The sequence below is a fragment of the Saccopteryx leptura genome, chromosome 2 (assembly GCF_036850995.1).
Source record: "Saccopteryx leptura isolate mSacLep1 chromosome 2, mSacLep1_pri_phased_curated, whole genome shotgun sequence".
Taxonomy (NCBI): domain Eukaryota; kingdom Metazoa; phylum Chordata; class Mammalia; order Chiroptera; family Emballonuridae; genus Saccopteryx; species Saccopteryx leptura.
Genome location: NC_089504.1, coordinates 172,377,630 through 172,391,831, shown reverse-complemented (window position 1 = coordinate 172,391,831; position 14,202 = coordinate 172,377,630). Strand labels below are relative to the sequence as shown.

The 14,202-nt window shown below is 39.0% G+C and overlaps 1 protein-coding gene across 2 annotated transcripts in view; it reads left to right on the top strand.

Moving 5' to 3' along the window:
• MON2 (MON2 homolog, regulator of endosome-to-Golgi trafficking) overlaps window positions 1-14,202 on the top strand; it is a 188,946-nt gene that overhangs the window by 164,932 nt on the left and 9,812 nt on the right. For both annotated transcript variants that reach the window (XM_066369320.1, XM_066369319.1), the window contains 2 exons: window positions 826-1,033; window positions 6,064-6,146. In XM_066369320.1, coding sequence (XP_066225417.1) covers window positions 826-1,033; window positions 6,064-6,146 — 291 coding nt within the window. The remainder of the gene's footprint in view (window positions 1-825; window positions 1,034-6,063; window positions 6,147-14,202) is intronic.

Here is a 14,202-nt window from a genome sequence, read left to right as displayed (position 1 = left end):
AAAAATGACATTGGAATTCTCAGTAGCAACATTGTATGCTAAAATACATTGAGGCGGTGGTTTTAGAGTTATAAATAGAAAGGATTTTTAACATGGCTTTTCATACCTGGACCTACTGTTGGCCAGTATGAGTGTAGAACACTAATTCTCAAGTGTCAGCATGCATTATAATCAACTAATCAACTGGAAGGCAAGCCATTGCTGAGTTATACCTCCAGAGTTTCTGATTTAATAGGTCTGGGGGTGACATGAGAACCTGCATTTCTAACAAGTTCTCTTGTGATGCAGATTCTCGTAGGAACCACACTTTGTTTACCACGGTAAATTATTGGCATTTTCAGAAATGCAAGGTCTCAAAAATTTTACTTCCTATTCATTTTTTCTCAACTACTGCAGAATATGCTCCATGAAAACAAAGGAGTAAACCAAGAAAAGGGAAGGCATGAGGTCTAGGAAGTAGAATATAACACAAGAGAGAATAAAAACAATTCAGAAGGTGATCGCAAAGACTAGTTCCAGGATATGGCTGTTGCACAGCATGTCTAGAGAGCAACTAGTCCAGACTGGAGCAGAATTCAGGCAGAAAATGAGAGAAAGAAACAGGTCATTGCAAGTTTTACCATGTAGAATACTATTGAGAGGTATTCTGTAGTGCTGTTGAAGGGTATAAAAAGACCAAGACAGGAAAAATGTTGAATAGAAGAGATGAGATTGGAGAGTCTTGCCTTGTTTTTGATCTTGCAAGAGGGTATATCAGTTTTCTAAGAGTTATCATTAAGGTGTATTGATTTAACCTTTTATTAACCATCAGAAATTATTTTACAGAAGCAGAGATTGATATTCGTTTGAGAGAAGAATTTTCCAAAATGTGTTTTGAAACACTGCTCCAGTTTTCGTTCAGCAATAAAGTTACAACACCTCAAGAAGGCTACATCTCACGAATGGCACTCTCAGTGCTTTTGAAGAGGTCTCAAGATGTACTACATCGCTATATAGAGGATGAAAGATTAGGTGGTAAATGCCCTCTTCCAAGGTATGTATTTTATTAAAGAAGAATATACACTATATAGTTATCAAAAATAAAAGAATTTGGAAAACCAAGTGTTTCCACTGAAACACTGAACTTTACCTGAGACTATTTATAATGATATTTATTCCATACAGTCTAAATATTCATATGTTTTACTGCCGATATATTAATGTTTTATTATGGGGTGCTTTTTCAGACTCCTCATGGAGGTTAAGTATATAATATATCTGTACCAAATTACCTTTTTGAAGTTGAAAAACAATATTGAATTCTAAAATATATTTTCTCTCACGGATTTCTGGATAAGGGTTTAAGGATCTGTATGAACACGTGATTGTGGATCTCTCTGGAGAGAAAATAATAAATTATACTGTAGGAACTCCCTATCTGTTTTATAGTCATTTCTAGATTTTTCTGTAAATCAGCTAGCCACATCTTAGGTCTTTTTTTTATATAATTTTAAAATGTTAGCTTATTTAAGTCCTTATACCTAAACTGATTTGCTTCTCATGTAGCCAGACAATAAAGGTAGAGGGGTCTGTAGGCCTTTCTGCTACGCCAAGGCTAATCAAAGTTGGGGTAGAGGTCAGAAGCAGCGGTGGGATTCAGCCAGTTCACACCGGTTCGGCAGAACCAATACCTAATGTTTTGTTGAGTTGGGCGAACTGGTTATTAAAATGGTGCTTGTAATCAGGGTTCTCGCTAAGATGAGCACCTGGGCAGCTGCCCAATGTGGAAATCAGAAATTTACATTCCTTACTCTTTTTAACGTGCATCTGCGCAACAGTGTATTCTAAGCACCCATAGTAATGTTCATTCCGTCCACAGGTGAAAAAAATTTAACAGAACTATGCTTGTAATATTTATTTGTTCATTTCATAAAACTCATTATACCTTTGATGAAATACTACATTTTAATTCCCTGCGTTTGTTACTTCAGTAAACGAATAACTGTAAAGAGAAAAAGTGCCAAACCAGGGAGTGACAAACTGTCATTGGAAATATCTTAAATAACAGTTTCATCGTTTTTTTGTAAATTATTATTTAATATTTTTTATTAATATTTTAAAATTCTTATAGTCTAGTTTTGTGTACCTCTTTTATTGTTTTTATTTAAGTATTAAATTCATGAAATAATAAAGTACCTTTCACTATATGGTTTCTTTATACTTAAAATGGTCATTAGGCTAGAGAACCAGTTGTTAAGTTATTTGATATCCCACCACTGGTCAGAAGTCATAAAAAAAAAATGCCTTCATAAATTAGGGTTATATTGCCAACCTCGTTTTTCATGTGGAAGTTACATGAAACAAACAAAATAATATTGGAAGACAAAGTCATTAAAGCCAGGAAAGAGGACAATCACTGTGGACCGCATTTCCTAAAGTAGTATTAGAGAGGGAAATCCCTAGCCCTTTCATCTACTTATAATAAATTTCTGGAGTTAGAATTGACCTGTCAAAAGGTAGAGACATTTTAGAAGCTTTTGATATGTATTACAAATTGCCTGTCAGAGATTTCTACCAATTTGTGTTCTCTGAGGAGTATGTAAATGTTCTTTTCTTCAATTTTTAGCATTTAAAATTATTTGCCAGTTTATCGCTTATTTTCTTTTTCAAATTTAATGAATGAAAAATAGTCACATAGTAGTTTGCTATGCTTTTGTTTTGAATTGCCAATCTTTATTAACTATTTTATTTTTTTTAGGATTCACTGTATTTTGAATATCTAGGATATAAAAATTATATCTCCCCATATACAGATTTATATATAAGTATTAATAATTTAGTTATAGTCATGATTGAATATTGATTTATCAAAATTAATCTGAATTATACTTCGGTAAACAGTAATAAAGTTGCTTTGCTTGGAGTATTTTTATTTATTAGATTATAACATATTTGATTTCAAAAAAAAAACCTTCGTTTACTTTTTTATGTTTTGTATTCTATTGCCCTTTTTTTTTTTTTTTCTGAAGCGAGAAGCGGGGAGGCAAAGAGAGACTCCCTCCCGTATGCCTGACTGGGATCCACCCGGCATGTCCACCAGAGGGCGATGCTCTGCCCATCTGGGGCGTTGTTCCACTGCAACCAGATCCATTCTAGTGCCTAAGGCAGAGGACATGGAGCATCCTCAGCGCCTGGGCCAACTTTGCTCCAATGGAGCCTTGGCTGCAGGAGGGAAAGAGAGAGACAGAGAGGAAGTAGAGGGAAAAGGGTGGAGAAGCAGATGGGCACTTCTCCTGTGTGCCCTGTCCAAGAATCGAACCTGGGACTTCCACATGCCGGGCCAATGCTCTGCCGCAGAGCTAGTTGGCCAGGGCCTGTATTCTATTGCTTTTAAATTGAGACTTTTATTTAGAGTAGTGCCATGAAGTGTTATATCAGACTATGTCTGGTACAGTTCCCATTATATTATTTTCCAAAAAGCTACATTGTAACAGGATTAAATACAGTGTGTCCGTAAAGTCATGGTGCACTTTTGACTGGTCACAGGAAAGCAACAAAAGATGATAGAAATGTGAAATCTGCACCAAATAAAAGGAAAACCCTCCCAGTTTCTGTAGGATGATGTGGCAGCATGTGCGCATGCGCAGATCATGACATAACACCGTGTATACAGTGGAGCAGTCCACAGCCATGCCAGTCGAGATGTGGACGGTACAGAGGAAATTTCAGTGTGTTCTGTGGCTCATAAATTCGAATCCATGACCAAAGTGCAACGTGAATATCGGCGCCTTTATAATGAAGCGCCACCACATAGGAATAACATTACTCGGTGGGATAAGCAGTTGAAGGAAACCGGCAGTTTGGTGGAGAAACCCGTTCTGGTAGGCCATTAGTCAGGGACGAGTCTGTAGAGGCTATACGGGATAGCTTTACCTAAGGAGCCCTAAAAAATCTGTGCATGAGCCCACATCAAACTGCACTGAATAGGTGTGAAACTGGGAGAGTTTTCCTTTTATTTGGTGCAGATTTCACATTTCTTTTTTTTTTCTTCTTTTTTTTTTTATTAATGTTAATGGGATGACAATAATTCAGGGTACATATATTCAAAGAAAACATGTCTAGGTTATCTTGTCATTAAATTATGTTGCATACCCCTCGCCCAGAGTCAGATTGTCCTCCGTCACCTTCTATCTAGTTTTCTCTGTGCCCCTCCCCCTCCCCCTAACTCTCTCCCTCCCTCCTGCGTCCTCCCTCCCCCCACCCCTGGTAACCACCACACTCTTGTCCATGTCTCTTAGTCTCGTTTTTATGTTCCACCAATGTATGGAATCATGTAGTTCTTGTTTTTTTCTGATTTACTTATTTCACTCCGTATAATGTTATCAAGATCCCACCATTTTGCTGTAAATGATCTGATGTCATCATTTCTTATGGCTGAGTAGTATTCCATAGTGTATATGTGCCACATCTTCTTTATCCAGTCTTCTATTGAAGGGCTTTTTGGTTGTTTCCATGTCTTGGCCACTGTGAACAGTGCTGCAATGAACATGGGGCTACATGTGTCTTTACGTATCAATGAATCTGAGGTTTTGGGGTATATACCCAGTAGAGGGATTGCTGGGTCATAAGGTAGTTCTATTTGCAGTTTTTTGAGGAACCACCATACTTTCCTCCATAATGGTTGTACTACTTTACAGTCCCACCAAGAGTGGATGAGAGTTCCCTTTTCTCCGCAGCCTCTCCAACATTTGCTATTACCCGTCTTGTGATAATAGCTAATCTAACAGGGGTGAGGTGGTATTTCATTGTAGTTTTGATTTGCATTTCTCTAATAATTTCTATCGTCTTTTGTTGCTTTCTTGTGACTGGTCAAAAGTACACCATAACTTTACGGACACACTGTACTTAAGTGCTTACAAAAGGTGGCTTGAAATATCATAGTACTGTTTCATAGTATTAGGAAACTTATCTGTAGAGTGATAACACAGATTCATACCAGGAATAGGGTTGGGACACTGTTTGTACTGTAGCAGAAGAGCTTTATATCTGTGAGAAGAAAGAAGGAATTAAAGCTACTCTTGTTGGTTCCTTACTGCAAGTTCATTCTTCATTACTAATGTTTCCAAATACTGTAGGACTGATTTTGAGCATGTTATTTGTTGTATTAAAAAGCACTACTATTAATTTAAATGTACTTTTAACAGCATAATAAAATCTGTGCTCGGAGGTAATAGTAGTCTTTATTTCCATTTGATCTTTGGCAAATTCATTTCAGTACTAAGTAGTTAAAAATAAAAATAAAAAACCTTTTGCAGATAAGTTTTAACAGCATATATATATATATATATATATATATTTTTTTTTTTTTTTTTGTATTTTTCTGAAGCTGGAAACGGGGAGAGACAGTCAGACAGACTCCCGCATGCGCCCGACCGGATCCACCCAGCACGCCCACCAGGGGCGACGCTCTGCCCACCAGGGGTGACGCTCTGCCCACCAGGGGGCAATGCTCTGCCCCTCCAGAGCATCGCTCTGTTGCGACCAGAGCCACTCTAGCGCCTGGGGCAGAGGCCAAGGAGCCACCCCAGTGCCCGGGCCATCTTTGCTCCAACGGAGCCTTGGCTGCGGAAGGGGAAGAGAGAGACAGAGAGGAAGGGGGGGGTGGAGAAGCAAATGGGCGCTTCTCCTATGTGCCCTGGCCGGGAATCGAACCCGGGTCCCCCGCACGCCAGGCCGACACTCTACCGCTGAGCCAACCGGCCAGGGCCTTAACAGCATATATTATAAAATGTTTTAATTTTTAGTTACAAGATATATCTTACAAATGAATTTAGATTTGCATGAGTTGATTGCCCCTCTCCTTTTTACATTGATAACTAATGGTAAGAATAACTATATCTTTTATTAGCACATTGAAGTACATGTTAATAAAATCATTTTTCTTTCATAAGAATTTTAAACTAACATTAAGTTTGCATTATCCTCTATTTTTTTCCAGAGTCCATCTATTTGTATAAATACAGTAAAAGAAACACATAGCATATTTAAAATCTTGATGGAAATAATTTCCCATTTCTCTTTTAGGCAACAAGTAACAGAAATTATATTTGTTTTAAAAGCAGTCAGTACTCTTATTGATTCACTTAAGAAAACTCAGCCTGAGAATGGTAAGTACTTAGAAACTCAGTTATTCTAAACTCACAATATTTATGTTCTGTTTGTGATGTCCTTTTGTATTATTAAGTTAACTGAATTTTAGGAACATAACAGCTATTAGACTCTAGTCTTTATGACAGCTAAGCATCAAGTCCATTAAGATGTCATTTAAGTCTGATGAGGCAGTGGTGCAGTGGATAGAGCATCAGCCTGGAATGCAGAGGACTCAGATTCGAAATCCAAGGTCGCTGGTTTGAACACAGGCTCATCTGGCTTGAGCCTGGTCTCACCAGCTTGAGTACAGGATTGCTGGCTTGAGCAAGGGGTCACTGGCTCAGCTGGAGACAACCCTCCCCCCTCCATTAAGGCACATATGAGAAAGCAATCAATGAACAACTAAGGTGCCACAATGAAGAATTGATGCTCCTTATCTCTCTCCTTTCCGGTCTGCCTGTCCCTATCTGTTCCTCTCTCTCTCTAAAAAAAAAAAAAAAAAGTCAGTTAAGTAAAATTATTATGTAATGTTTTATCTTCTGTATGTTAAAAACAGTTTTGCTGACTTTTTTATTAAATAGGTCTGAATTCAGAGTGTTGCATGGACAATTCATATTTCATATATTTTTAATGTAGAACATCATTGATATTTTTATTTTTTATTTATTTATTTTTTTTCCTGAAGCTGGAAACGGGGAGAGACAGACTCCCGCATGCGCCCGACTGGGATCCACCCGGCACGCCCACCAGGGGCGACGCTCTGCCCACCAGGGGGCGATGCTCTGCCCCTCCAGGGCGTTGCTCTGCCGCGACCAGAGCCACTCTAGTGCCTGGGACAGAGGCCAAGGAGCCATCCCCAGCGCCTGGGCCATCTTTGCTCAGTGGAGCCTTGGCTGCAGGAGGGGAAGAGAGAGACAGAGAGGAAGGGGGGGGGTGGAGAAGCAAATAGGCGCTTCTCCTATGTGCCCTGGCCGGGAATTGAACCTGGGTCCCCCGCACGCCAGGCAGAAACTCTACCGCTGAGCCAAGCAGCCAGGGCCATCATTGATATTTTTAGATGTGGGGCAGCTTCCATTCTGCATTTGTATTGGTTTACTGTATAGCTTACAAACTGTATAAATAACTATGACTCATTTTTATAGCCCTTTCTCATTTATTTCCCTTTTCTGTTATTCATTCCTGTCCAATCTGTTCTTCACATTATTGCTAGAAATGATTTTTCCAAAAATATGTTTGACCATTTATTTTCCTCTCTTTAGAAAGCAAAACAAAAATACCTGTTTTACTTACCATTACCTACTGTGTGAAGAGTACTGTCTGACTCCATTATATTTATGCTTTATTTCCCCCTATGCCTCATGTACCATACTTTCCCACCAAATTAAAACTCTCTCTATCCAGGTATTCCCAACCCTTTGCTTATTTCATACTCCTGCCTACATCCACCTAATTCAAATACCACCCCACTTTTTAGCCTGTTTTTAATCATTAAAGGTAAATGATTTCTCTTTTTGTTGAATTTATATCTTTTTTTTATGTGATCCTTTGTCTTAAAGCACCCTATTTGTATTGCAGTTGTACATGTACATGACTCACTCTTAAATTGTAAAGTTCTTAGAGGCTTTTTGGATCATGTTTTGTTCTGTTTTCAATCCTCCCTCAACAATATTGCTACTTAAAGTCTGGTTTGTTGGACCAGCCATTGATCTTTATAGTTTGCTACAGGTCCAGGACAAGGTACAGAGCTGGCATCAGAATATAAATCAGTTGGCCTGACCAGGTGGTGGCACAGTGGATAGAGTGTCAGATTGGGATGCAGAAGACTCAGGTTTGAGATCCCGAGGTCGCCAGCTTGAGCGTGGGCTCATCTGGTTTGAGCAGAGCTCACCAGCTTGGACCCAAGGTCGCTGGCTTGAGCAAGGGGTTACTCGATCTGCTGTAGCCCCACGGTCAAGGCACATATGAGAAAGCAATTAATGAACAACTAAGGTGCCGCAACAAAAAACTGATGATTGATGCTTCTCATCTCTCTCCGTTCCTGTCTGTCTGTCCCTATTTATCCCTCTCTCTGACTCTCTCTGTCTCTGTTTAAAAAAAAACAAGTAAAATGAAGATAACTTAGAAAAAGCTAGACCATCTCAGCAGAAATATGGTTTTTTTTGTTGTTGTTGTTTTCTTTTTTTATCCTTTTTATTCTTTTTCTTTTTTTTTTTTCTGTATTTTTCTGAAGCCGGAAACGGGGAGAGACAGACAGACCCCCGCATGCGCCCGACCGGGATCCACCCGGCACGCCCACCAAGGGGCGACGCTCTGCCCACCAGGGGGCGATGCTCTGCCCCTCCGGGGCGTCGCTCTGTTGTGACCAGAGCCACTCCAGTGCCTAGGGCAGAGGCCGAGGAGCCATCCCCAGCACCCGGGCCCAGGTCATCCTTGCTCCAATGGAACCTCGGCTGCGGGAGGGGAAGAGAGAGACAGAGAGGAAGGAGGGGGGAGGGGTGGAGAAGCAGATGGGCGCTTCTCCTGTGTACCCTGGCTGGGAATCGAACCCGGGACTTCTGCACGCCAGGCCGACGCTCTACCACTGAGCCAACCAGCCAGGGCCCAGAAATATGTTTGACTGTTCATTGCCAGTTAAAATTAATTGAGTATACCGTGATTGAGTGGGATTTATACTAGGTTGCAAGTTTGGTCAAATATCAGCAAATCAATTAACGTGATATACCACATAAACAAAATGAAGGATAAAAACTACATGATCATATCAGTAGATGTAGAAAAAGCATTTGATAAAATCCAGCACCCATTTATGATAATTCTCAGCAAAGTGGGAATAGAGGGAATATACCTCAACATAATAAAGTCCATACATGACAAACTCACAGTCAACTTTATACTCAGTGGGCAAACCTACAAGCATTTTCCTTAAGATAGGAAACAAGAGTGCCTGACTTGTGGTGGTGCAGTGGGTAGAGTGCCAACCTGGAGTGCTGAGGTCACTGGTTTGAAGCCCAGGGCTTGCCTTGTCAGGGCACATATGACAAGCAACCAATGAACAGCTAGAGTAAAGCAACTACTTCTCGTTCCCCGCCCCCTCCCCTCTCTAAAATCAATAAATAGAGTCTTTAAAAAAAAAAAAGATTGGGAACAAGACAGGATGTCCTCTTTCACCACTCTTACTAAACATAGTACAGGAAGTCCTAGTTATGGCAACCAGACAAAAAGAAGAACTAGCCTGACCAGGCAGTGGTGCAGTGGATAGAGTGTTGGACTGGGATTTGGAGGACCCAAGTTTGAGACCCTGAGGTCGCCAGCTTGAGCATGGGCTCATCTGGTTTGAGCAAGGCTCACCAGCTTGAGCCCAAGGTCGCTGGCTTGAACAAGGGGTCACTCAGTCTGCTGTAGCCCCCCGGTCAAGGCACATATGAGAAATCAGTCAGTGAACAACTAAGGAGCTGCAACAAAGAATTGATGTTTCTCATCTCTCTCCCTTACTGTCTGTCTGTCCCTATCTCTTCCTCTCTCTGACTCTTTCTGTCTATGCCACAAAAAAAAAAACAAAAAAACAAAAAAACTAAAAGGCACCCAATTGGAGAGAAAGAAGTAAAACTCTCGTTTTTAGATGACATGGTACTTTATGTAGAAAACCCTAAAGATTTCACCTAAAAATTACTAGAACTGATAAATGAGTTCAGTAAAATAGTGGATACAAAATAAATATCAAAAAATCAGTTGCATTTTAAACACCAATAATGAACTATCAAAAGGGTAACTAGAAAACAATCTCATTCACAATTGCTTTAAGTATAAAATGCCTAGGAGTAAATTTAACCGAGGATGTAAAAGGCCTGTGGTCATAAAATTATAAGACACTGAAGAAATAAACTGAGCAAGATGTAAGTAAGTGGAAGCATATACCATGTTCATGGATAGCAAGAATTAACATCCTTAAAATGTCCATACTACCCAAAACAATCTATAGATCAAGTGTAATTCCTATCAAGATGCCAATGGCTTATTTCACAACACTAGAACAAATATCTCAAAAATTTAGATGGAACTACAAAGGACCCCAAATAGCAACAACAATCCTGAGAAAGAAAAACAAAATTGAAGGAATCATGCTACCTGATATCAAACTATACTACAAGGCCATAGTAATTAAAACAACATGGTGCTGCCTGACCAGTCGTGGCACAGTGGATATAACATTGACCTGGGATGCTGAGATCCCAAGTTTGAAACTCCGAGGTTGCTGACTTGAGCGTGGGCTCAACTGCCTTGATGCAGGTTTACTTGGCTTGAGTTTGCAGTTACCAGCTTGAGTGTGGGATCATCTACATGATCCCATTATTGCTGGCATGAGTTCAGAGGTCACTGGCTTGAGCAAGGAGTCACTGGCTTGGTTTAAGCCCCCTTGTAAAGGCATGTATGAGACGCAATCAATGAACAACTAAAGTGACGCAACTATGAGTTAATGCTTCTCATCTCTTTCCCTTCATGCCTTTCTGTCTCTCTCACTAAAAATATAAAAATAAAAAAATAAAACGAAACCCCCCCCCAGCATGGTACTGGACTAAAAACAGGCATATAGATCAATGGAACAGAATAGAGAGGTCAGAAATAAATCCACACGTATATAGTCAATTATTTGACAAAGGAGGAAAGAACATACAATACGGTAAAGATAATTTATTCAATAAATGTGTTGGGAATATTGGACAGATACTGGCAAAAAAAAAGTGAAAGTAGACCACCTTCTTACACCATAGAAAAGAATATACATATTTGAAATGGATTAAGGACTTAAATGTTAAACTTGAAACCATAAAAATTCTAGAAGAAAACATAGGTAGTAAAATCTCTGACATTTCTGTAGCAATATTTTTTTCTGAGGTATCTCCTCAGGCAAGGGAAAGGAGGAAAAAAATAAACAAATGGCCCCTGGCCGGTTGGCTCAGTGGTAGAGCATCGGCCTGGCGTGTAGAAGTCCCGGGTTTGATTCCCGGCCAGGGCACACAGGAGAGGCGCCCATCTGCTTCTCCACCCCTCCCCCTCTCCTTCCTCTCTGTCTCTCTCTTCCCCTCCCGCAGCGAGGCTCCATTGGAGCAAAGATGGCCCGGGTGCTGGGGATGGCTCCTTGGCCTCTGCCCCAGGCACTAGAGTGGCTCTGATCGCAACAGAGCAACGCCCCGGAGGGGCAGAGCATTGCCCCCTGGTGGGCAGAGCGTCGCCCCCTGGTGGGCGTGCCGGGTGGATCCCGGTCGGGCGCATGTGGGAGTCTGTCTGACTGTCTCTCCCCATTTCCAGCTTCAGAAAAATACAAAAAATAAAAATAAAAAAATAAACAAATGGGACTACATCAAACTAAAAAGCTTTTGCAAAGCAAAGGAAACACTCAATATAAAGACAATCCACTTAATGGGAGAACATATTTGTCAATGATATTTCTGATAAGTTCAATTAAAATTTTATTAAAATATTGGGCACTTTGGACTTACTAATAAAAATGAAAAAGCTATATGGATTGATATGAAAGATTCTAAATGATATTAAAAGAACTTATAAAACTCAACCCCCCAAAAAATCCAATTAAGAAATAGGCAAAGGACCTAAATAGAAACTTCTCCAAGGAGAACACAGATGGCCAATAGACATGAGAAGATGGTCAACATCACTAATCATCCAAAAAATGCAAATTAAAACCACAATGAAATATCCCTCATACCTGTCAGAATGGCTTTGATCAACTAAACAACAACCAACAAGTTTTGGCAAGGATGTAGAGAAAAGGGAACCCTCATATACTGTTGGTGGGGGTGCAGACTGGTGCAGCCACTGTGGAAAGCCATATGGAGTTCCCTCAAAGAATTAAAACTAGAACTGCCTTATGACCCAGCTATTCCACTTCTGGGAATTTACTCGAAGAGATCCAAAACACTAATTTGAAAGAATATATACACCTCTGTGTTCATTGCAGAGTTATTTACAATATCCAAGATTTGGAAGCAGCCCAAGTGTCCATCAGTAGCTGAGTGGATTGAAGAGCTATAGTACGTTTACACCAGTGGTTCTCAAACTTGTTGAAGTCAGGGCACATTTAAAATCCTACAAATAGCCTGACCAGGCAGTGGCGCAGTGGATAGAGCAGTGTTTCCCAACCTTTTTTGTGCCATGCCCCACCTTAACCTTTCTAAAATTTTTATGTCCCCCCCTATGTAACATACATAATTTCTAACATTAAAAAATTGATTTGTTCACTTAATAAACATAAATGATAGGTTCTAGGAAGAAATCACTATGAAATTGTTAACAAAACACAGTAAGTAAAATTTCAAAACATATAATGAAAAACAGAAATTTAAATTCCAAATAATTTTAATACAGATTTTTCTATATTACTTTATTATTTTAATTTAGTGTGATCCTTGCGCTTGATGCTTGCTGCACAGAGATTTTATATTAGGTTCCAATTTGGTTAGCTTTAGTCTCAAGTCTCCATGTTGTGTTATATCCATCCGATTTCTCTTTTTTTACCAGTAAATCATTTACAGCACTAAATCCACATTCAGCTAAAAATGAAGATGGAAACGGTAACAATAGTTTTCTTGCACATTTGGTTGAATTTGGGTATTTGATTTCTGTTTCCTCACAAAGCCATGCCATCGCGCCTTTGATATTAAATAAAGCTTTAACTGACTCATCATTTTGCAATTCTGTGAGTTCTTGATACTGCATATTTGATATATCAGACAAATCCACTAACATTGGCTGCATCATCCATGTTGGGAAATCAATGTGTTTTAAAATCAGAAAATCTTTCTTTTAAATCAGCCGATAGAATATTCAAATGATTGACAATAACAAGTAAAGCGGTATCAGTTACTTCACATTTTTGGAGCCAATGAAACTGTTTAAAGTTTTTGTTGTTAATATGTTTCTGACATAACTCAATATTGGTAATGAAACCAAATATCTTTGCTTTTGCATCGACAAGAGTTTTATTTGTTCCTTGAAGTTGCTTATTTAATATATTTAGTTTTTCAAAGATATCGGCTAAATAACTCACAAATACTTTACCATCTATTGTTAACAGATACTTCATTTCAGGTTTGTCGCTTAAAAAATCGCTAAGAGTATCAAACAGTTCCATAAATCTTTTCAAACAGTTTCCTTTAGATAGCCATCTAACTTCAGTAGGAAGTAAAAGTCTCACATGGTCTTCATTTTGTTCTTCACAAAATAGCTTGAAAAGACGCTCACATTTGGCACTAGCTTTAATAGCATTAACACACTTTATTACTGTATGTAATACTTCATTCAGAACAAGCGAGATGTTTTTAGCTACCAAGTTTTCCCTATGAATAACACAATGCACAAGAATCATTTCTGGATTCGCATCTTTCATCAATTTTAAGCAGCCATTTTTCTTGCCCATCATATTGGGAGCACCATCTGCAGCACAAGATGTTATATTTTTCATTGGTATATCATTGACATCTAAGTAGTTTTTTAGCTTATTATATATATCTTTGGAGGTAGTGGTGCTTTCTAATCTTTTACAGAACATTTCTTCAGCAAAATGTCCTTTATCAATATATCTTACGTAAGTTGCCTCACTGTCTCTCAAAGTTGATTCATCCATTTGCAAGGAGAATTTTCTTGTTTTCAGCTTTTCAATAAGTTGTTTTTCAATATCCTCACTCATTTTGTCTATTCTTCTGCTAACAGAATTGTTACTGAGTGGCATAGCTTTTATATCTTTGTCATCTTTTTTAAGAACCGTTTTAAGAAATGCTGATATTGACGGTTTTATTAAATTCTCTCCTATAGTGTGATTTTCTCCAGTTTTAGCGATGAATAAAGAAATTTGATAACTAGCCTCAAGAACACGATTATTAGTTGAAGTATGAGCAGTAAATAGAGACTTTAATGTTTTTTTTTTCAAAATTTTTCTTTAAAGTTTTAAAGTAACTCAAATCTGAATTAATATGAGCACTATGTTTCGCCTTCAAATGCGCCTCAAGACGACCTCGTTTCATTGATTCGTTGGTCAAGCATTGCTGGCATAAAAGA